Source organism: Mesitornis unicolor, unplaced genomic scaffold, assembly GCF_000695765.1.
Source record: "Mesitornis unicolor isolate BGI_N332 unplaced genomic scaffold, ASM69576v1 scaffold19313, whole genome shotgun sequence".
Classification (NCBI taxonomy): Eukaryota; Metazoa; Chordata; class Aves; order Mesitornithiformes; family Mesitornithidae; genus Mesitornis; species Mesitornis unicolor.
The window spans coordinates 12564-38169 of NW_010176910.1; the positions used below are offsets into that span (position 1 = coordinate 12564).

The window sequence follows — 25606 nt, forward strand, 5'->3', positions numbered from 1 at the left end:
TTTTTTGTATTCCTTCTATGAAATTCTATCCTCTTCTTGTAAGCCTACATGTAGTCCCATAAAAATGATAAAAGCAGTAATATCATAGAAGTTGTCAAATGCTCTCAATGGAAGAATGTAAACATGTACATTTTGGCATTTCTGGAATGCAAAACAATTGTTCTGCCTCCTGTTAGAAGGTACCCAATAAAACCCCCCTAATTTTCAGTTACATAATTGAAAACTGAAAATAGAGAAAAAATAGATTAAGTATAGATTCCAGATATAAGCACTATACAGCACAGCTCATTAAAACGCCTACCATTTTCTGTGGTACTGATGCATAGTTTGGGTATCCAAGGACATCTTTTATGAAGTTGTTATCACAGTTTTTTCCAATCCAAATGTAAAAAATCTGCAAGATTTCAGATTCAGTTTTAGTAAAGGCCTTGCATACATTTTGGAGAAAGAGGCAAGCAGTGATGTAATTGGAATACCAGAATATCTTTCATGAAAATGAATCACTTAAAAACTCCAGTTGCAATTCATATATACATCTCTATATTAATTATTTGTACATTTACTTATTAATACATTGGTAGGATTTGTAATAAGATTATTAAGTGTAAAAAAAAAAGGTAGAATGCAAATACTGAAAGAATGAGGATGCAGGACACATCTCAGCTGGAATAGTTAATGCACTAACTCCCCGTGTTACCTCCTAAAAGAAAAAAAACTAAAAGTTTGCAATGTCACACCACTGTGTCAGTTACTGCACACTGACTTCCCAGTCTAAAGAAGTAAAGCAGTAATTATGAAAACACATTATAGCAATTATTTCAGACATCTGGAAACAGAAGCTAGTTTAACATTCACACTCAGTCCCTGAACTCACACAAGATTTAAAGCACTTTCTAGACTGCTGCTAGAGTAGAATGTTTTATAATATTATTCGAGTAGCACAATACTTTATCCAATTTAGTGTGTTCCTGTAACTTCCACTAATACCTTAAACTGTATCTACAGATTTTGCTTACTCCCCATAATTCTCACTCTTGCAACTCTTATGTCACACATGCCACAAATCATAATACCACTTAATATTTGTGTGTAACTCAGAAGGTTCCTGCACCAATGAGAAGTGCTTTGTTAGAGAGAATGTAGTACTTACAATTTAATAGCCATTAAGAAAAAATTTGGAAAACGCAAATCCATTATTTCCAGAAAAACAAACAAACAAACAAAACAACTTGATGTGATCTCGTGGTGTATTCTCATCAGTCTAGCATGAAAAAATTAACAGCTGAAGCCTGAATATGCAATCTCAAAGATACTCCTCTGATCAAAATATGAAAGCCTTTCACTGGAACACAAATTGCTGTCAGGTTACCTGGAATGCTGATTCACTACACTGTTATTGTCGAGTTGACTGCTTTTAATAATTCAGTACACACATGTGTCAAACCAGTAACTTACTGAACCACAATCCATAAGAAAAGCTCCTTCTCTTGTCAACTTCTCTGCAGACAACTTCTGAAGAGGTGGCTGAGGAACAACTCTGTCATTTACATGTATCGTACTCTGTAACAGAAGAAATACACAACAACATCAGAACATAAATAAATCCTGTTTTTTACCTTAACCAAAAAAAGTAAAACAGGAAAAAACACTGTTAATCTCTAGCAAAATTTTGAGGATTTTTCATGTAACAAAATGCCATGTTAAGCCTAAAATGATGACAAATTCAAAAGGTTGAGAACGTTAACCTAAAGGCTACTTTATTACCTAAAAAAGAATAATGCAAGTTCATTTAAGCTGTGCATATAACATTTGTCATGCTATAGGTGCCAAACTTCCAAAGGAATTCTAGTGATTACACTTAAATTTTCAACAAGCAACCTTTTTTTTCACTGCATTCAACTTTACTAGAAATGTTGTGAGAGCAGAAAAACCAAATTCTACTCCCTGTAAGGGTTCACCCTTGCACTGCATTCAAGTAACAGAAAGTTACTTGGTTTAACACCCTCCCTGAAGGGATGCATGGGTTTGTCACAGAGCACCGTGACTGATCTGATTAAACAATCTGGCTGTTAGCAATGACGCTAATTAAAAAATAACCCCCTCCTTCCCTCCAGCAATAAAACCAGACAAAACCAATAAAAATCCCAAATTCTCAGTATTTGCAGATTAAAGCTGCTTTCCTCCCCAGTACCAAAATAGGCTGAATATCTATTAAGAATCTGTAAAGCACTCTGCAAATAAGGTAGGGGGAAAAACAGCCCAGAAACTAAGAACGTGTCCACACAGGAAAAGATTATTTAAAAAAACAAAATCACTATTTTAAAAGTTCCATATTATAATGCAATAGATTAGAAGCTTTTTTGGGATTTATACATAAAGATGAAAATGAAGCTACTGAATTCTACTTGGAAAAGCTCCAGGCTGTATTCAATGCTCTCAAGAATCTAGTTAAGAGAAAAATAGCAAAAACACTAAAAAAAAAAAAAATCAGTAATATATATCATATAACTTCCTAAAGAAACAAGAAATTTAAGAACAGGCTCTGTCTCAAATACTTTAAACTGAAATAGTACTAAATAGCAGATTAGCTATGTCAATTTAAAATGTCAATTAATTTCAGTAGGTCAAATGAGAGATTTTCTGTATTATTCCACTAGAAAGAACTGATCTGAAAAACTTTGCTAATAAAACTGGATCTCCCAAAGACGCTGCCGGTTCTTTACAGCACTCGCACACTGAATACAGTATTTCACAGAAGTTCCACAAAAAACTTAACAAGGTTGGTTGAAGAAGTTGGCTTCTCAAAAGCTAGGTGGGGGGTGGGGAGAGGTATTAAAAAGACAAACTAATCCATTCCACTGAGGAACACTGGGTTTAGACTTGCAGATAGGAGTTTTGTGAAATACCTTAGAAGAAGACTATAGATAGCTCATAGGTTGTGCTGAACAATACCAACTGCCAGAGAAAGTACTCAAGTTACATTATAATCTTGTATGACATGTGAAAATGAACTCCTACGTACACTTTTCCAAAGCCAGCGACTAACAAGAACATGAATATTTACTTAAACATCTTATTTTTGCAATTGCAACTGATGTTGACCTTAAATAAAATCCCACCTTACTTCTTACTATTAAAAAAATGCATCCATATCCTATGCTGCCTCTGTAAAAGGCAAACTAATAAAACCTGGTTTCGTCCATGAAGTGCTTCCTCAGTCTGACCATGACCATCTAGAAGTACAACTCTGTTTCACCCACATCACTGTGAGAAAGCACTGGAAGTTTGTTATTGCAGGCAACTTTATCTGGTTTCAGTATACAAAACCTAGAATCCCTCACCAAATCTACATCCTCCATTTCCCCCAGATAGTTCTAAAACACAAAACCACACTGGAGATGTTTCCAGTGCCTATGATTTTATCTGCTTTCTTTGTGTAACAGAAAAACGTGGGATTACTGTGGCCACTGAAACAAGGTGAAATAAAACAATAGTTCTGTTTGTAACACACTACTGTGCTTGCAGCTCAAAACTTGAAAAGAAATGCTTTTTAGTTTTTTTAATAACTTAGGGAAAATGCTCAGTTTACATTACAGTAACAATTTAATTAAATTATTGCAGCACAACATCAGGTTTAAAGACCATTAAAACCAGAAAATGTTATAAAACAGGCTTCACACATTACCTCATCAATGAGCTTGTCTATTCTGTACAAGTTGGGATGTATCATTTTCATCAAATGAACAAGAGGCTGGCTCTTCATCTGGCACATTGCATATACGCGATCATCCAAGCGTGTACTTGTGCCTGTTCTAAATGCTTTCTGTAAGAGAACAGTGTTGTCACAAAAAGCTTTGCCATCTTTGCTTGACACTTTCAAAAAAAAAAATCTGAAATACACTGTTTAGATGTGATATAAACCACAGGATTTGAGTAGCTTATTGAGATAACATCAGAAACTTAAATACAAATTTAATACAGTATCTTTACACTTAATCTATTCTCCCTTCTTACTGATGAAGGAGAAGAAAAAATTCCCCCCTCTACACTGCATAGAATTTTTTATGTGATGAGGTCAGCATTTTTATTCTTAATCTACGTTACTGGCCTGTGAAACTCACCAATACAAGATATTATGGGCAGATGTGAGCCCAGCAGAGTTCAAAAAAGATACTTCTGTGGATAAGATTAACTCTGGTTTTATATTAGCAAGAATTAAACATTAAGGAAAAGCTCTGGAAGGGAAATATGCTTCCCTGATTTATAGTAGAAACTAAGCTCTGATAGCTTAAAATCTATTTTGTAACTGTCTTTCCTACTGGGTTTTTCAGATCTCTTTTAGAAGCAATAGGTAAGCAACTTCTGTTAGAAGCAACACAATGGAGTAAGCAGCATATTCTGATTTAAGGGGACTATTCCTACAGTCAAAGTTCATACTTACTTCTACAACAAAGCTAAGTACATCAGTTCTCTTTGCCTTGGCTGCCACAAAGCATTTTGGTTTCCATTTCTCTGTATCCTAAGCTTTTTTATTATTGTTAGCAAAGATAATTTAAAAAAGACAAGACAAACTAAACAACCTCTCAGTAATTTTTATTTCTGCCTTTTACACAGATCCTCTTGATAATACATGCTCTGTTTTTCCCCACCATTAACTACATCACTTATGCAGGTACCAAAAAGTTCTAATCAGTATAGAGACTGATAAGAAATCCAATCATAATAATTTATTTTCTTTGGCTTAGGAATTACTTCAAACTTACATAAAGTTTTATCCATTATAAGAAAACAAAGAACTGTCACAGATTATAATCTTCAAGCTATGAGATTTATTGATAACAAAAACCTGCAGAAAGTTCTCTATTTTTAAGTATGATATTTGGTAACACGAATATATTAAACAGAAAATATCAAGAAGCAGTAACTACTTCTATGTGAAATTTTTATCACCTTAGTTTCTGTAACAGATTTAATTCTATCTCCATGGTAACTACTTTTCCTTCTTGATACTTTAAAGTATGAAGTTTACACATTGAAAAATATTTGACTTGTTTTTTCTTCATAAAATAAAATTGAAAAAGTACTAACAAGCAGCTTACAACAATCTTTATGGGCAAAGCCAATGAGCTGTCAAAGTCTGAAAAATGCTAATTGTTACTATACATATATTTATTTTCCTTGTTAAAAAAAAAAAGAAAAATCAAAAGCAAGTACACCCATAAACTGTTCACGCACTAATCATTTATAATAAGCTAACAGCTATCTTTTATATGAAAGTCCTGTAAGCTCAAAGAGGACAACTGTTTTAATAATTTTAAAAAAGTGCAGACACTGCTAGACCTACAGCTGAAGAATTCCTCAAATGGAACAATGAATTTAATATCAAACAAACACTAATGCACTAGATTATACATACCTGTTTGAGAAGGGCCAAAATATACAGTGGGAACAGCTTGAGGGAATTTGGTGCTATCAGCATGGACTGCTGCAGATTTGAGGCAGTTGACATGTATGCTGCCAAGGAGTCTACCACAGCATTAACTAAGGCATCTCTTGCATCTGCAAGACTAGATGAAACTGAGCGATCCACAGCTGTTGGGTTAAAAACATACAAAAAGTTACTCATTCATTCCCTTGCATTTTGAAAATATTAGTTGGGCTTTTGGGTGGTACTTTAAGATTTTTAAAAAAATGACACCTGTGGTCATAAGTCTTTTTTTTAGGAGTAAGTAAGACAGTTGCCCACATGGATGCTCACTTTCATGATGCTTAAAAAATACAGAGTGGCCAGTCTCCGCTCCCTAGTTCCTACTTTTGGAGAATTTAAAAAATTGTTTACATACTCAAGACTAAATGTAAATCCTGTTTTAAACCTTATACAAATAACTTAGCTATCGATGAAACTCTTTGCTGTCCTACCTCCAAGATAAGATTTGCAGCAATTACTTTTTATTTTTTTTCCCCACAAGAAATGTCTTCCATTATTTCAGTGGCATAATTATGATTAGAGAAAATGAAGCTTCATCTTTCTCTGCTGAGAAAGGGCTGCAAATCCTTTGGTTGGAGGAAGCCACCTGCTGGACTGAATGCACATTTCACATGAGATACAGAAGTACTATTTATTTATTCTAATTTTTTTGACTATTATTGTACAACATAGCGTATACTGAAATGCTGCACAGAGCCATACACATTCAATAGCAGAGATCAGTCTGTGAAACAGCTACTTATGACCCACAAGTAGAGGACAAGTAAGAACCCTCCACACTCAGCAACAGGGTGGAAGTATAGAAAACTAGTGCATGTCTCAGATACAGTGTTGCCAGAAGTTCCCTTTTAGTCTCCAGCAACTCACTAAACTGAATCACTCTGTTTCTTAAGTAATACCAGAATCCTAAAGTTTGAGATAACAACCATGATGATGATGATACAAAAATGAGAGTTTTGATCCAAGTGTGTTATGATTCTTTTTCTTTAATTAACTCTAAAGAACAATGTAAGAAGGCTTCTTTGAAGACATTAAAGTCAACTAAATATTCAGACTAAGGAATTTCAGTTAGTTTTGGTATAACTTCGATTTTTTCATTTTTTTGCATGCTCAGGCTTCAGTGTGCTCCACTCCAACCTTTTTCTACAATACCCAGGCTTCATTCACTACTTCGTTTAAATGGCTGGCAAAATTAAGAACATACAAAAAGACAGTTGAATCTTCCTGATCTGTACTCACCCATGTTTGCTAAGAGGCATACAACTGCTTGTACATCTGCTCCTGCATAGACATCAGCCAGTGAACTTACTACAGGCAAGCAAAGAGTGTGCACTCGAATTCGACGTTCACCTAATAAAAACAAATCAAAAGCATTATGGAATATCTCCTGGTAGAAGTATACAAATTCAGTCATTACAGCGTATCTCCTCTCACCTAAGACACACTCCTTTTGTAAAGGAGTTGTAAATTTTCCTCGCACCAGTAAGGAAATTGCTATAATACTATGTCCCTCTCCTGACTCTTAATCTGTTCAAATTCTGCAATGCTCTAAAGCATTCAACTTACGAATCAGCACAAGTTCATAACACAAAATAGCTCTAACATCCACAATAGATGTCTTAATTCTACAAATGAAGTACACTGATTTCCATCCCCAAATTTAGTGGCATCTTCCACAACAGAAAGTAGCTGCTATTCTTTATGCCCAAGCAATGTACTAGCAACTCACTCCAATCCATCATGCGTCTGCGATTTTGGACAAAGTGCACGCGAAACACGTTATTGCTTATTACAACAGTATGCGGATGCCTTTTCAGTAAAGGAATCTTGCTGAATCAACTCCACGTAAGATAGAGATAAATTATATTTCTCCAGCAAAATAAAGTTTATAAAGACTTGCGTTATGTGATTAACTGCCAAGTAGGCTCACTAGCTTTTACAAGATTCTCTTAGGCTGTGAAACTAATTATACAAACATTGTGTTAGAAGAAAAAAAGCCCAGTGGCCAATTCATTTGAATATGTTTACCTTTGCTAGAAGTATACAAAAGAGCTGTTTGAAAACAAACCAAAGATGTGTCAGTCAGACTTTCCTCAATGGACATTTGTACTGCAAATCCAGCATCAGGATTGACATTGGCAAGGGACAGTAAGTCAGTAGATCGTACAAAAAAGTTCCCATGAAAAGTGTGTATTGAGAGACCTAGAAGCAGATGAAAGAATTCAGTGTTAAAACCACATAAAGAAAACCCAATAATTGAAACCCACATCCCTTAAGCTATATTTAAGAAAACAGTAAAATACTTCTTCTATCACACAGTATCAATTACATGAATCGTAAGACATTTCAAAATGATCCTGTAGAGTTCATGTTCAATTCTGAACGCTCCAAACTGAATGACACCCTTCAACTAAGTTAACTCATGTAGCGTGAGGTGCTGCCCTCAAGTAAAAAACAAAACATAAAAACAAATGACAAAAGCTAATGTAACTTACATAACGAAGGCAACTATCTTACTCTTCAGTGCAAGAGAATTAATTCAGAGGATACTGTCACCTAATGTTGCTAAAGACTAAGTGCATTCAAAATTATAGTTAATGTGCTTACACCAAGTTTCCCATACAAATCACTATGTAAAACACACCTTTTGTACATCTTATGCGCATAACTGCTTCAAATCCAATCTTTCTTGTAAGGTATCTTTTAAGGTCTTTTTGCAACTTTTCGGCCTGAGCAGGATTATGGCTGTGATGGAAAGATGGATAGTAATAGATGCATCCAGCCGAATACTTGGATATGCAAGCTGTGAAGGAAGGAAAAACATGGTGAAGAGGTAAAACTGCAAGTCACATTTATGTTCATCTTTTTCCTGACAAGACCCGAATCTGTAGGACAAGAACCAGCCCAGACTCAGGCCACTGAAGACAGTGATGAGTCACCCCAATACACAATTATCTAATTCTACTCTTTCTTCTACAAGCATGCTACCTTTGGCAACTAAGACAGGAGTGCACGCAGAAATATTTAACGGTGTAGAGGCAAAATTAGGTGTGCACGCAGAGACACAAACCTTGGTTTAATACTGAAAGATCAGAACTCTGTTCTACCCCTATAATTAAACTTTATTCATTCCTTGCCATCTGGCTGTTTCCTGTTCTTGAGTAGAAGAGTACCTTCTAGTTTAAAACTGAAATCCCAGAATAAATTGATACCACCAATCAGATACTCCTGTTCTTTACTGCTATCAACTTCAAAGTCAATTCCTTTGCAGCCTCAGTTGCATTTACAGAAGTGCAAAGAAATTTACATAATTTAAGAATTCCTGAAGTAACTTGTGCTTCCAAAGAAAGACAACAGTGCAGAAAGAGTGAATGCATACAGTGGGTACTCCTTACCAAGAGAGGCTAGATCAGAATATTGAGAACTTAAGAGAAACAAATCCACAGCAGTCTGCTGGCCTGAACAGTCCAGTGCCAACTTCTTATAAAAATCTGTTGCTGGACCAAGATGCTGAACCACCTTTGGTGAATAATTAATACAGGAAAGAGTTAGAAAAACAATAGGGCTCTCTGAAGACTTCATGGAACAGACATACTAATTCAGCAACAAAGTATGGTAAAGAAGTTTCCTTTAAGCAATAATATATATGCATTTCCACCTGCAGAAATTATTTTCCTTATGCTCCATATTATTTTAATTTCTATTTACAAGCAGTTATGATCCTAATTTCAAGAAAGTTTACATTCTCATACAAATAAACATTCATGTAACTACCTAATACTTACTGGATATTGTAAACTACAAGGCCATAATAATCATAAGAAATCATGGTTTAGGTCTACTATTTAATGTATTCATGCTTTGGTTCAAAACCCACGTTGACATCAACCCAGTCAGACATTTGCAGCTTCTTCTGCTTGCCAAAAAAAGCTATGGACCAAAGGTCCGGAAGACAGCTCATGTACTTTGAAACAAATAATATCATACATACACCTATAAATTAGTGATCTTACAGACACTGAAAAATTAAAATCTAGTGAACTGCTGTAAACAAAAAACAAGAGTTGAGCTGCAAAAACTATAACTCAGAAAGACATGGCCAGTCCCTAGCCTCAAAAGATTAATATTAAAGGAAGCTTTCATACCTTTGTGCTTGACCTTTGATTGGGATCTTCTCTGGAATGCAAAAGCCCTGCTCCCAAAGACGGTAACTGTGTCTGAAACACAGATATCCGACCGCCTGTTGGAGACATCAGTTTAAACGCAGCCTGAAGAGCAGGGCCCAATGCGCTGTGTGTTTCTCTTGTATTGGTGAACATATTTGGTAATCCATTCAATAGATCTTTTATCAGCTGCAGAACAGATTGACATGTGTTTATGAGATTTTGCAAGTTTGAGATTTTCTGCTATTTCTAAAAAGTTGTACTGCCATAATTGAAGTGATGAACAACTAGAACCAAATATATCAGCTTAGTTTCAACACAGTAAGGAAAAAAGTAGTCACAATTTTAAGAACTATGATGCATCAAACGTAAAACTTGTAATACCTCTATAACTGAAAAGTAGCATTGGAATAACAACATTATGAAGACAGGCTTGAATTCAAAGTTTAAAAGGAATATCTATTTTAAATATTTAACTCTAAATACAATGATATATTTTGAGCAATCATACCTCTTTACTTTCATGGAGATTTACAAGTAAACTATCTGGTGTAGGTAGGAAAATATCTGTAGGAAGAGCAGAAAAAAAAAGCATTTTATTAGAGGAAAAAGAGCATTAAAATAGAACAAAACATTTCACTGCCCACTGCTACATGTGCCATGAAATACAGTCCACTCTACTGATACATACATTTGAGAGAATAATATGGTCTGTATAAAGCTTATTTTATTCAAAGGAGATAAATACTTGAATTCCACTTTTTAAATACCACTTACTCTGCAGTTAGTGTAAGATTATTTTTAAAAAATATATTCTCTATACATTCAATAAAATCGACCTAATACCAGAATATTTGAGAGATTTTAATCTTTTTTTTCTAGGGAAAAGAAAAATAGCTTCTCAATAATTTAGTTTCAATTTTCTTGTTACTTACCATCAATATCCGAGACAATCAACATCTGAGGCTGAGATAAACCTTCTTGCAAGTTGTAAAACTGAACAGTGCTGTCAAACGTGATGAACCCTATTCTTGTTCTTGAGTCTCCAGGCAGCCTGAAGCATTAAAAAACAAACTATTAAGCCTTAAATCTCCCTCTCAAGACACATATAAACACAGAGCTCCTGATGATGTTAGCAGAAACTCAGCTTGTCTGTACAGGAGTGAAGGGAGAATGAAAGAAAGATCTGAAACATGAAAGAAGTCCAATGTCTCTATAATGCAACATACTTATTTCTCATGTGAACCATGTTCCCATGTATGGCATTGAAATACTAAAAGGAAAACTAAACAGGATTTCTTAAATAAAATGTAAAACATCAGCAAGCACTGAAAAACCACAGTGGTAAACAAAAGCAACAGAGGCAAATAGTGTTTTTACCATCTGGGTACATAAGTTATATAAATAAACAATTTTCCTATAGACTTTGCATGGGATTTTATCAATTTTACTAAAATAACTTGCCATGTTTTGGAGAATCTGTTGACAAAATAGCTGTTAAGATCTGAACAAAGAAAGACAAAACCAATAAATGTAAGTGAAGACTTTGATTGTACATGTTGGTGTGTTTATGAGAAATTAAGTTTCCTAAGAAAATCCTGTAGACAACAATTTTCAGAGTGAGGCATCCACTGAATCACAGAATATTAGGAGTTGGAAGGGACCTTGAAAGATCATCAAGTCCAACCACCCTGCCAGAGCAGGATCACCTAAACTAGGTTGCACAGGAATGCGTCCAGGAAGGTTTTCAATGTCTCCAGAGAAGGAGACTCCACAACCTCTCTGGGCAGCCTGGTCGAGTGCTCCATCATTCTCACAGTAAAAAAGTTTTTCCTCATGTTCACATGGAACCTCCTATGCTCCAGCTTGCTCCCATTGCCACTTGTCCTGTCATTTGACATCAGAGAGAAGAGCCTGGCTCCTTCCTCCTGACACTCACCCTTTACAAATTTATAAACAGTAATGAGGTCACCCCTCAGTCTCCTCTTCTCCAAGCTGAAGAAACACAGCTCCCTCAGCCGTTCCTCATAAGGGAGATGTTCCACTCCCTCAATCATCTTGTGGCTCTATGCTGAACTCTTTCAAGCAACTCCCTGTCCTTCTTGAACTGAGGGGCCCAGAATTGAACACAATGTTCCAAATGCAGTTTCACCAGGGCAGAGAAGAGGGGAAGGAGAACCTCTCTCGACCTACTCACCACCCCCCTCTTGATACACCCCAGGATGCCATTGGCCTTCTTGGCCGCAAGGGCACATTGCTGGCTCATGGTCATCCTGCTGTCCACCAACACCTCCAGGTCCTTTTCTGCCTGGCAGCTTTCCAGCCACTCATCCCCAAGCCTGTAGCGCTGCATGGGGTTATTGCAACTGAAGTGCAGGACCCAGCCTGGGGTCAAGCCCAACTTGGCCTTGTTGAAGCTCATACAGTTGGCCTCAGCCCATTGATTCAGCCTATCCAGGCCCCTCTGCAGAGCCTTCCTACCCTCAGACAGATCAACACTCCCTCCCAACTTAGTGTCATCTGCAAACTTACTGAGTGAGCACTCAATCCCCTCATCCAGATCATTGATAAAGATGTTAAACAGGACTGGCCCCAAAATAGAGCCCTGGGGAACACCGCTTGTGACTGGTCGCCAACTGGATTTAGCTCCATTGACTGGATGCAAAATAGTTCTCAAAAGACATGAAACATAGAACATAGTAAAGTTTATCAACCCTCCCTCAAAAAGCATCACCACCAACCCCACACATGCTGTTCCAGTGCAAAAATGAGGACAGAATGTGGCACAGTTAAATCTAGTTAACTGTGATCTAAAAAAATACCAAACTTACAACAGAATTCACCTAGGCAGTCTCGCACTGGTGGTTACAACATTCCAGTACGCAGCACCTCAGCCATTTCAGTGCAAGAACCAGCCAATTTGATTTCTGTAATTTAGTTTCTCTTGTTGCTCTTGGCAGGTGGTAAGAGCACACTTTATAGATGCTTACACAATCAACATGTTAGAAGTTCCTGCTAAGTATTCTTTGCAGAGATGTAAGGAAATTATTTGCATATCCACCTTTAAATCACAAGAAGGGAAGATAGCTCTCATCATGTAAATTGCTTCAAGAGGGGTTTTTTGGGGTGGTGGTGAGTTTTTTGCTTCATTGGTGGCTTGGTTTTTTCAGTTGTCTTGGTTTGGCTTTTCACATGTAAACTGCATTTCAGAACCTCAAGTAACAGAACCTCTGTCCTCTAGGGACAGAACGTTTAAACATTTTATGGTTTTTCTCAGCAAAATTGCAGGCTAGTATTGTTCATAACAGAACATTAGCTAATAAGAAAAGGTTATTTATATTCTTACTTGTCTAGGTTTTCCAGCAATGACTGGCAGACTATTGTCAAATATCCAGCCTCCACTGCATTATGAGACACATCTAAAACAAATAAATATACCGCAGGCTGAGGAGGACGAAGCTACAAAGTAAAAAAATAAAAATAAAAAAACATTCAAAAATCATATTTAAAGAAATGTAAAAAATGATTAGTCATTAGAAAGAGAAGTGGGAAAAGGGAATACTTAGAAAAATGCAAGGTATACATTATGCAATAAAATTGATTTACTAAGAGTCATACAGATAGACTTAACCACAATTCCCAGTGGTTAATAACTCCCATTTGTAATGAGCGCACAGTGTTATACTTCAGAACAGAAATGGGATATTTTCATCTCTCCTTCCAACAGTCAACACAAACATGACTCTGACACCAGATAGGGAATTCAGTCTTGAAAACATCACTGTTCCTTCAGGATGTGGACAATGCGATCCATTAAACAGGATTAAAATATTCTACCTACAGCCTTTTCCCAGCCATGTAACAAGTCTCATTTATTCACTGCCAAATGTCTTGGCCACAGTGTTTCAATTCCAAGGCAAGAGAAGAATTTATTTTTGCTGTTGTTAATAATGTCATTATGAACGGGGTCTTTTCCCAGGTATTGTTTATCTTTCTTGTCACAGCAATTGTAGGCTGACACCCAGTTAGAATAATTTCTATCACAATTAGTAATTTGAACCCAACTTAATTCTCTCATTATTCCATTACTGGTCTTTCAAAACCTTCTAAAAATGAAGGAGAAACCCAGAAACCACATTGCATCAGACTCAAAACAGATCATGCCACATTAAACAACACTGAACGCTAAACACACGTTGTTATTTCCTTTAACTGATGAGTCTCTGAATATCTACATTTGCCAAAATTAAAAATAAGTACGAATTTTAACTATTCCTTGGTGTTAAGAGGACCATCATAGGAAAGTTAATGCACACCACTGGAGCAATATGCAACATTAATTTCAAACACATTTATATTAACATGCAATGTTGTTGAAGTTCCCATGAAAACTTTTTTTTACCATGTAGTCTGAGGAAGCAATGAATTCCACTGTAGAATTTTGGACCTCTGGCCGTTTGTGAGGTTCTCCATAACATCGCGTCAGAGGATTATACATAAATTCTTCAGGAACTGTATTATTTTTTCCACAAAAAAAAGTTTATATATTTGTCAGCAAATAAAAAACATTATGGCAGCTACAAGCCAACAAATGCAGACACATTTCAATTATCACTAACAATGGAAAAAAATCATTTTAAGGATACATAAAGTGAAGGAACGTTTCAGGTATCCCAAGCACAATCAAAGTTAAATAACTGGAAATAAAAGGCTTATTTTACACAGCAATATTTCCCCAACTTTAAAACACCAGTGTAAATACAGCATTTCACAACAAGCAGCTTTAATCTGTATTGTTTCCAATAACCTCTGGCCTGGATTGCAGACAGCATTAGCTGTCATGTTTCCAATTGCATATTGCAACTGCAGCCAATGGAGTAAGTTGATTTCATTATGAAAGCAATCAGGATAGTATGATTACATTTTCTTAGTCTCCCAGAAAAATGCAGTACAACCTTTTGCTTCAGAATATGCACAGCACATCTGACATAAGATCCAGAAAAGTTCTTAACGTGTTTTTAAAAAATCTAATTTAAATCTACATTTTAATCTAAAATTTCCTGTGGACTGACATGATGCCAACACTTGAAAGAGATTGTATAAATGCAAGCATCTCCTGCTACAAAAACTCACCATCATTAACTCTATAGCACAGATTGCATTTCCACCGCCTTTCATCAATGAAAGAAACAAAAGGGTTGATATATGTCCTGCAGGATCTGCACCTCACTATTGTGCTTGATGTTATTACTGGTAATTGCTAAAAAGAAACAATGAAAAGCTGTAACAAAGGTAATACATTTTATGGAAGACATCACCCTGCAGTATAGCATATACAAGGTTCATAAGACTAGAAATTCTTTTACCTTTCATCTTTTTAGCTCATTTTCATACAGAGTAATAATAATGCCTATTAAAAATATCCTCCCCTTTAAAATCAGAAGAAATAATATTACCGAGTTACACCAATCTCGCACATCACAGATGTAATCAGATTTTGAATGAAATTACTTTTAATTACACAGTTACAACAGAGCTACAATTCTAAGAGGAATTTTGGAAGACATGACAACTTTGGGTGACTAAATATGATAGACAGCAAGTCTTACACAAAGAACACACATGAAAAAAGAGTCATACCAGACAGCTATTAACCTTCTTACATAAATATAAATAAATTAGATGGAGTTGCTTAACAATTATGAACATAGCTTCAGTCTCACATTGTGCTTACCTTCCACTTTCAGCATTTATCACGCCAGTAATATATTCAAGATGAGCACCTCTTTTCAAGAGCACACTGCAAACACCTTTGCAAGAGGTATCTGACAGTTCTGAGCTCAACACACAGAGTAATGATTCAGAGTTTCAGAGAACCACAAGCAAGTAAAGATTTCCAACAGAAAGGAAAAAAATCTGAAGGACCTGTCCAAAGCTTTTCCCTTATGAATTTCAATGAAGTAGCAATTTCAAGGCTTTTTTCCTCTCCTCCTAAGCCCCATACAATTTTTTGCTACTTCAGTTAAATTTAGGACTTACAGTTCATTATATTTTATTGTTTGAACAAAGATAGGACAAATGTGTATATTAAATACATATACTAAAAAAAGGCAGGCTACTTTACCGTTAGGTCCCTGAAGGGATGTAGCAGTAAGCCCAGAGGAAGCTTAGCTTTGTTTAACAAAGCCTGCGTCTGTGGAATATTTGTCAGTGTACATCGAAATGAGCTGAAAGGAAATAAAAACATTTTCTTGAAAATGAAATTTTAAAAGATGTTAAAAATATTGTGTCAACACATGTTTTTAGAGAATTTTAAAATGTAAGAAATTCCATGTTTTACAAACCTGAATAAACAAAATTAATACAAAGAGATTAAAAAGCCTCCTAAAGAAACAAAGCTCTTTAATTCACTAGCTCAGCAGTGCAAGTATACCAAAACAAACTTGTAGTCAAGAGATAAAGCTGTTTCAGTTACAGTGCTCAGTGTAAAGTATATTTTTATTCATTATAAAGGGATTTTGTTGGATGAAAGAACTAAAGAAGGAATACAGTATTTACTAGTTTTCAGAAAGTAATATTTATATAAGAAAACAACAGAGAAGGATCTCAAATACCGAGAGCCAAAAATATTTTCTTTTGTGTATGTGAAGTGGAGGATGGACTTAAAGCTAAATAAAGGGCACTAAAGGAACCCAATGCATGAATAGTGCTGTACACAGTGTTTCATCCCCAAGACTGATTTTGAGACCACTAGTTTTCAGATTTTTGTTTTCCTGTGAAACCATGCATTGTTAGTAGGGCAGTAAGCCAAGTCAATTTGGGGCAATGAATAATATTTCTTTTGGAAACAGAATTAATATCTTTGGAAGAGAGCAATTTCCATTGTACCTAGCTGCACTCGACTTGGGATGGTAGATAATACTACCTAATGTTGATTAGAGGTGAAAAGATACATCATGGTTGCAGGACTACCACAGTGAAATATACTCAGTTTATTTATTGTATTTAGGCATGTGCATCATAACTTTCTCAAAAAAATCCTATGTTATATTACAAAAATATTCTATGAAATGTACTGCATAACATGAAGGTGTTTATTAATAGATTTTTTTTTTACATGGATAAAACAAGGCAAAGATTAAGCAGGTTTTTAAAGGTTTTAATAAGTAAGCTACACTCACACTGCATATAATGTATTCTGATGGCAGTAAGGATACAGAGGAGAAACTTGTTTTCAAGTGAAAGGGGTTATATTAGCTCATCATAAAGTTTTAAAGGCAGGAGTAAATTTAGACATTTTTTGACACTTAAATTATTAGCAGCTGAAAAATGTAAGATGCTGTTCTACACACAGTACACTTACTCTGGACTGCAGTTTAATTTCCTAAGATTTGAATTCAAGTTAGGCACAGGTGCTGGAACTGAAGATACAGGCAAAATATTTCTATCTTGTGTAAGGTTTACTGGTCTCAAGCTTTCGGGCTGCTGAGAATGCTGTAGACTTAACCCTCCTAAGGAAGAGGACAGCTGGTTCACACCTGGATATTGCTGAAAAAAGTAAGAGCATTGCAGATGGGTAAACACAGAGTCACGTTTAAATAAAAATCTTAAATCTTCATGTAATCCAAACTTTTCCAGACATGTATTAAAAAAAAGATACAGCAGTAGTTAGTAACAAACCCAAACAAACAGGAAAAGAGTTGTATAATAGAAATTTAAAAATGCTAAGAGAAACATGACATACCTTCCAAATCTGTACCATTGGACAAAATTAAAATTCATGGTACAAATCAACATTGGAAGCAACACATCATCCTTCATGCCTTCCAGGCATAAAAAAACAAGTTACTGGAAAGGTTGACAAAATTTTCCCCACTTATAAGATGTTACAGTATAATTTTCCACATTGCAGAAACTATTTTTTCTCTATTTATTTTTAAATTAAAACAAAACACCAGGGAAGAGAAGCAATGGTTAGATTAGAAGGCACCTCTGAGGTCTCGTAGACCAACCTCCTGCTCAAGCAAGGCTAATTTCCAAGTTAGATCAGGTTGCTCATAGCCTTGTCCATCCGGTATTTGAAATTATCTAAGGATTAAAGGTCTCACAGCACAATCTGTTCCAGTGCTTTCCCACTCCCATTCTGAAGAATTCTCCTCATATGTCTAAATCGGAGTTTCACCTGCTGCAACTTGTAACCTTTGGGTTTTGCCCTTTTACTGTGTGCTCCTGAAAAGAGCCTAACTTCATCTCGCATTAGTGAGGATGAAGCTGTCTTTCAACTTTAAAAAACAATAAGTTATTTCAGTAGGTTTTGTTTTCTACAATCCTTCACACACACACAAATGCTGAAGCACTGCATAGAAGAGAAATATTTTGCCTCAGCATCTGCCTCTTCCACAGGTTTCATTGCTCTTGGGTGTCTCACGGGAGCCAGGTGGTTGCACACAACTTCTTGGATGTTTGGAGCTCTCTTTTCCAGAAAAGCAGAGCAGACGCAGGCAGCCTGCTCCACCACACACCCAGCAGAGGCTCCACACAGCTCTTTCATCGGGCCCCTATGGCATGCCTTGCTCATAAAGTGATTTAATGGTTGAGCCCATAGACCATAGCAGAGGTCTGATCAAAAGTATATTTGCTCATTAAGTACTTCTTTATGCTTCTGTATGGTTTCCTATCATTAATACAGCTCCTTGAAACACCAGATCTTAAGACTGTGGATGCTGCTAGTAACTGGTGAAGCAAACTTGCTAAGTCTATTTAGAGACACTTGAAAAATTTTATTCCCAAAGCCTTCTAATAAGAAGTTAAGATCCACGATCTATGACATAAATATTATACTTAAAAATTTTTGGCTCAGAGATTATAAAAATAAAATATGAAAATACATCAAAAAAAGAAATATAACATGCAGAAAATACTTTTCCCATGAAGTTACTTCATGAAGTAGTAACTTTTTACTTAAAAAGATACAAACCTGTGGATAGTGCTGAAACCCAGGATGATGTCCTGGATTACTGGGCTGCACAGGAGTAGGTGGTGCTGCATTTTGGTAACCAGGCTGCAGTGTTGGATAGCCGTAACCAAAAGGCTTAGAAGATTTTGATGTTTGGGGGACTGATGGAGCAGGAACTGGGCTGCTGGACACAGAACGTGTCTCTGGGAGGACAAAAGAAATCCCATAGGTATTGAATATACTTACTGTTTCTCTTTCTTTTTTTAAGTGTAAACTCCCAAATGCTTAGAAACCAACACTTTTTCCATGTATAAGTTTTTGCATTACCCATCAAGTTATTTATCTACATGGGCCAAATAAATTAGCAAGGAAGATTACTCCAATTATACTGATAAAGGCAGTACACATGAGAAGATGACCACAGACTTGTATAACTACTAACAAAATGCTATTTTCAAAAAATGCAACTTCAGCAGTATTTCAACTGAATTTAAAAAACCCACTTGATATAAACTGCATTAATGCACAGTCTCTCCTCTATCATCTATAAATACTTTTTAAATATAAGGCTAAGGCAACTAAACTGTTCTCCAAAAGTAGACACAGAGCTTTTCTTGTAGTAATGCAAGTCACTCCTCTACATTCCTGGCAACAAGGAAATGTAAGTAATGCAAGACCTAAATTCATAGAAAACAGCTGTGAAGAGATGACACTACCCTTTAGAAATGTCTACAAATGCGAGCTAAGTTTCAGAAGAATTAAAGCTTGGTAAACTCCACCAGGAAAAGTGGTAGATGAAGAAACCATCCACTCAAGAAGCCAACTGTCAAGAAACCAAAGTTTGGCATGAGCATGACTTGAGAAAAGCAAAAAAAAAAAGTCATCAACACTCTTTTTGTAGGCATCTGCTTTCAGCTACTTGTTAATTATCAATAAACAACACCAGAAATAGAAAAAAACTCATAAACAGTAAGGTTTTAAGTCCTTAAACAAACAATTCAAAATTAACATGTGATAAACTGCCTACCTGGATAGCCACCTCCTTCCAGGGCATCATAATTGTTCAGAACAGGAGAGGCACTGCTTGTAGTAGAGGAAGTATCAATTGCTGGGGGAGGAAAATAATGTAAAGTTAGGTGCTTCAGAAATGGTGAATGTTTGAGAAGTAAGAGACTGAGAATTTTTTTAAAAAATTTTGGTAAGAAACTGCCAAGAAAGATCCTGGGAAAGAAGACCACTTCAGCTCTAAGACTTGAAAGCTACTACCACTGCAGAGAGGGGAGGAAGAGATAGACAATAATCATGATATAGAAACCCAAGCAAGCACATGCCAGCAAACAACAAGAGATAAATGGGAAAGTGACCAAAGAAAAAAGTTTTCTTGAAATAAAAAAAAATAAATCTAATAAACTAGAAGTTCTTTCTAGACTACAGCAACTGAAGTAACGTACATTTTTTAAATAGTCTCTTGTCATGAATTTATTCACAACCATAAACAACAGATGATTCCCACTGTCTTCAGAGTGGTTATGCACCACTCCCACCTTCAAGCAAAACTGACAAGTGTTTAATCCTCTCCTTCTTTCTGTGCTGTTCTAATTCAGAGCTTGTTTTTCCACTGAACAGTGACAAGAGGTCTCAGCTTCATTCTGAATAAACACTTGGTACAGCCAAAAGTAACTAAGTAACAAGTAACTATGTAAAAGTAAGTAACAAAAGTTAACTAGACAAAAGTAAAAAAAGCACACTGGCACATACATGTACTGAAGAGACTGCTAATGCTTTATTTTCAGTTCACCCTATGCATATAACTTGAATATCTTACTGTAAAATACTGCAAACAAAAAAAACCACTTAAAAACATTTATTCCAGTGCGATTTCACATACATTTCCAAAGAAAAATGGCCAATGAGGTTAAATGTATCTGCTCCTTAAAACACCCCAAGCCATGAAGTATGACAGAAGAGAATAAGTATATTTAAGAAATCAAAAGAGAGAATTACATATGTAACTTTTGTGACAGTACCGATGCAAAAAGAGATTCACCGATACTGTGCTACTCAGAAGGATCAACTGTGACCACACATCCCATTGTGAAGCTGAAAGTGTTTCAAGGGAGAACTTCAGTGCTGGAACTGAGATGGTGGCTGAGATTTAATCTCCCTTCAACTGAGAGTTCCAAGTAAGGAGACTCCCTGCATATGGGAACAGAACATCACTGAAATTTGGGACACATTAATACCATGGCAACATTATGACTGTATAGACTATTTTTGAGCATTTTGCCTTTAAAGCATTCATCTCAGAAAAACTATTTCAAAAAAACATAACACTGACAGTAGATTTTATTTTAAATAATACAGTAAATTAACACTGAAACTCAAAGAAATGTCTTCAGATTGTTCTTCACTCTAAATTTCCCTTTGTTGTTCTGAAGTTTATAAAATAACATAACTGCAGGATTTCTTTTCCTACCGAATTTTTATCTTCGACCCCCCCATTTTAGAAATCGAAAAGTCAAATATATACTCTTATTAGGTCAACAAGATTAATATTTAAGAATTTTCAAGAAGTTTTTCTTGTCTAAACAGAAGTTACTTCTGCATTTAAAAAAATACCAAAAGGATATAAGCACAGTTGTGAACATACAAGACACTAGTTTAAGGCTTCTGATTTAACCACTGTCACTCTTTACAAAATATATTAATAAAATTATATCCATCCATAATATAATTCCACAGAAAATGAGTTTGCTCTTTTCACTAGAAGATGTTAATGATACAGTGAGTTGAAAGGAAAAAACATCATACACTTCCCAAGCTCTGCTAGAAAAGGTGAGAGAAACCAATTCGACAAATATATGAAATATATTTTAAAAGCATGCTCTAAGTAAAAATAACACAACTTAGTCATGCTTTACTATGAGAAAAAAAATCTATGCATCATTTCCGACATAGAAAAGTTCTACTCATAGTATAATCCTAGATATTTTGAAACACAAACAAGGTCTGCCTAATTTAAAATAACAAAGTGAATTCTACTACTAAGTAACTCATATACCAATGGCCTTTCACTTAAGGTCTTCTGCTTCTGAAGAACTTTCAGATTTTGTAACATATTCTTGAAAAGTGTTAAGAGTCCCATTGCCTACAAGAATTGCCATGTGCCCTGTTCCACACTCCACTGGAAAACAAACAGTTGACTCAAAAACTTGTACAAGTCGTACACTTTCCTATGGATCAGAAGTAGCTTCAGGCTCTAAGCTAGTCATGGGCATTATGGAAATCTCACAGGTTGTCCATTAATAAAAACCACAAGAGCTTCCAGAAAATGAAATAACAGTTTTCCTATGCTTAAATTAAGCTACAACAGCTGTCAAAGCTTACTTTAGCATAATAAGCACCAGAGCAGAGAACATATCAGGAAGACTGAAATAAATGTTTATAAAGAAATGAGTATTAGAAAATACAGCTGAGAAAAGTAATACACGTAACATGCTTTTACAGTTAAGTAATCATTTTACCAATATAACTTTTGCTTTCAGTTTTCAAGAACTCTTTTGCAACATAGTTAAACTGGTAAGAGGAACAAAAAAAAAAAATCAGTAGCTACAAAAACACAAGTGACCAGATGTTCATAACCTATTTTTCATAAAACCAATGGCACAGCCTGAACTAGAAACTTGTCTACAGGATCTCTTTAGGACTTACATTAACCCCTAGGTGACAGGGCACAAAACACGAAGCTTATTAATCAGGTATCCTATGTATTGAGCATGGCTGCCCTTTCACTCTTTTGCATAAGATATATTTAAATCCAATAGTAACTCAAAGGCTACAGGCTTTAGCAAAGTACAGAACTTGACAGAGAAAGATGGCAGGGAGTATGAAAACTTTGTCTCTGGTAGGTTTAGGGAACAAAGTAAGGAGACAAAGGTTGTGGTTGATAAAAGAAATAATTCTGACATATACTTTGTCAGAAACCTTGTTTCCAGTTCGTAAAGTCTACTTAGACTGATAGCATTAGAATAAAAAATGGTATCTAAAATTAGGAAGTATCCTTAGATTTAAAAAGAAGAGTTACTATGCGTAATGTAACACCGATACTAACACTCAAGCCTGCTGAAAGATCAAATGTGTTTTCATACAAAGGGTAAGAAAGAAGCCGAACCAATAACCTGAAATAGTAAGAAATACAGAAGATATTCAAAGTATCCTAAAACTTGCACTCCACTAGGGGTGAAGGTAACAATATCACTTATATTGATACTATTGCACCTTCCAAATACTGTCCTCCTCTGGCTGGAACAATGACAAGCGTCTTTGAAAATGCCTTCCTCCTCAGAAAAAGAATTACAGCAACTATTTTCTCCTAATGCTCTACTAATAATTCAACGTAACAGCTGAATCAACATTATTCGAACTGGTAACAAGCTCATTATGATAAATGATAACAGATTAATTATGACCTGGACGTCATAATTGTTTTGCTCCATTCTTCATGGTATCATTCAGAGCACACTAAGATATTTTCACAGTATTCTAGCTTTGTGGTTTAATTATTTTAATAAAACTCAGAACTATATGGCACTGATTTTTTTCTGCCTAGTTACAATATGAATTATAAACTTAAAGGAAAAAAGTTAACGAAGTTTGCTATCCCAAATTAATACTCAAAGCCAGCACACACAAATGGGAGTAGTGTACCACCACAAGGTATGTACTATTACTTCCATCTATCAACAAGGGTAAGAGTCTAACCTTTAATCTCAAAAAGCTTTTTACACTGTTACCACTCATCTACAGATTGTAAATACTTCTCTTGACATTAGCAAAGAAGTTACCATCCAAGAAACTAAAGCAGTGAGAAACATCAAAGTCACAAAACCAGGCCATTCTGACACAATACAGGCAGAATCCTTGTGACCAAGAATGTAACATTTCAACCAATCAGGACAAACTGCTTCTTGGGGAAAAAAACGTAAACCAAGTAAGTTCCTCATAAAGCAAGCAGGTTAAACAGGAACCTATGCACCTGATCAGACACATACACTAGAAGGAAGAAATAGAAAAAAAGCAGCATAGATTAAGTTACTGTCTTAAAAAGCACATTTACTACCTTTCAAAATTTACTTTGCTACCTTAATTGTAAGAGTTCCCCAATATAAAATGGGAAACACTGTTTAATGTAATGATATGAATGGCATCTAGTAGCTTGACATGAGCAGTTATCAGTTCTAGAGCTAGTTATCTTAAGAGTTTAAAACCTACTGCAAACCAAAATATTAAAAATATGTGAGTCTTTCAAGTTGTGAATATTACTTTGTTAGAGACATAAACCATCTGATATTAATACGACACAAAAAAGGCCACTTGCAGACCACTACTGGTCATTACATTTTTGTTTACTATACTAATAGCAGCTGGGAAATTTCTAGTTAACTTGATACATGATGAGTCAGAGGGATGTTTCTCTTAAAGGAAAAAAGTTTCAGGGGATGGAAATATGGAACAAAACTTGAGTAGGAAGAGAACAAGATACTGGTGTAAAGCTAAAGCCAACCTGCTTCCTCATCCTCCTCATCCTCTTCCTCATCATCTGAACTTGATGACAAGGGAGCTGGCGCAGAGCTAGCTTGATTATTAACATATCCACCATACTGCATGCCTGTGAATTGGAAAGCACAAACATAAGAGTCAGACAGACAGGAAAGATGAGAAACGGAAGTCACACATCATTGCATTAAAAGTGAGAGAAATCAGCCATTCTAGAGAAAATCCAAACATGCAGAAAGTTAAATCTACAACTCTAGACTACAAAACCGTAGTTCATACACGAACCGTATGAGCAGTACAGCAGAAGCAATTTTTAGTGGGCTAGTTTAGCAAAGCATTAATAGCACATGGAAGTTACCAGGAAATTTTATGTATATGTGTGTGTGCATATGTGCATCAGGACGTTGAATACACATACAGACTTTCTATATATGTATTTAATATGAGTTTGTCCACTGGAATACTTTCATAAGTTTATATACAGAAATATATTAATTCCTTCCCAGATAAATTCAAATTTTGTTGTGAAAACATTAGTATTAAACTTTTGCTTGGCACACGCACTTCTTTTAAAAAAAGGAATAATTCACACTGAAATTTTGAACACTGTCAGAAATTCATTAAATATACTGCTGCTGCAACATGTGAGAGCACAAACACATACCTCAGTAACACCATCAGTGAAATTTAATCTAGGTAAACCTGAAAACTTGGTTAGTATTATTTTTTGAATTAGCACCTAAATTCAGGTTCACAGACCCATATTTAAGCACCTAAATACACTATCCACTTTTAAGATCTGGTGACAACTCAACAGCTGTTACCACTGTCACCTCCTGTAACAGATGGTTTTGGTAGTGGGATTCTTTTGTTGAGCTTATCTACAGTATCTACAGTAAACACATGTGAACAATACACAAAAGCAGCACACACACCATTTTAAAACAGAGTAAAGCATGCAGCAATGGCTTTGTTATTCGTTTCCTACATTACTCATTATTGATGCAATTTCAGCACCTCCAAGAAATCTTAAGTTTCTCTTCTCACAGGGCAGGGTTAGCAAGGATTTTAAATATGCCTGTAGTCAGGCAGAGACATCCTAAATAAATGCAAGTGACCACTGTTTCTCTCTCGGCAATCCATGAGATTGCTATAGCAAGAAAATAATAAAATCATATATCCTAATTCTTCAAAACTTTTCAGACTCTTGAGAGTCTGGGATTTTTTTCCTCCCTGTAGCAGCACTGGCACCATTAGTGTTCTTTGTCTTAACACTACAAAGCACTACAGTAGTGCTGTATGTTATGCATAATCTGAAACCATTACGGTAAATAATAAATAATCCCCCCATCCACAATTTATATCAACCTTTATTTTATTTAAACTATAGGCTAAAAATGCTTTAAGAAAAGGCTTAGCAAATGAACTCAAGAGGACCACTTC

General features: G+C 35.6%; 1 protein-coding gene across 1 annotated transcript in view; it reads right to left on the reverse strand.

The window, feature by feature from the left end:
* SEC24B (SEC24 family member B) overlaps positions 1–25606 on the reverse strand; it is a gene marked incomplete at its 5' end in the record, with an annotated part of 39431 nt that overhangs the window by 2420 nt on the left and 11405 nt on the right. The window contains 19 exon segments of the mRNA XM_010181884.1: positions 302–394; positions 1456–1560; positions 3686–3823; positions 5417–5592; positions 6728–6838; positions 7517–7690; positions 8133–8291; positions 8884–9007; positions 9634–9840; positions 10163–10218; positions 10587–10705; positions 12998–13110; positions 14054–14163; positions 14785–14911; positions 15776–15878; positions 17015–17199; positions 18629–18810; positions 19635–19715; positions 24171–24275. Coding sequence (XP_010180186.1) covers positions 302–394; positions 1456–1560; positions 3686–3823; positions 5417–5592; positions 6728–6838; positions 7517–7690; positions 8133–8291; positions 8884–9007; positions 9634–9840; positions 10163–10218; positions 10587–10705; positions 12998–13110; positions 14054–14163; positions 14785–14911; positions 15776–15878; positions 17015–17199; positions 18629–18810; positions 19635–19715; positions 24171–24275 — 2468 coding nt within the window.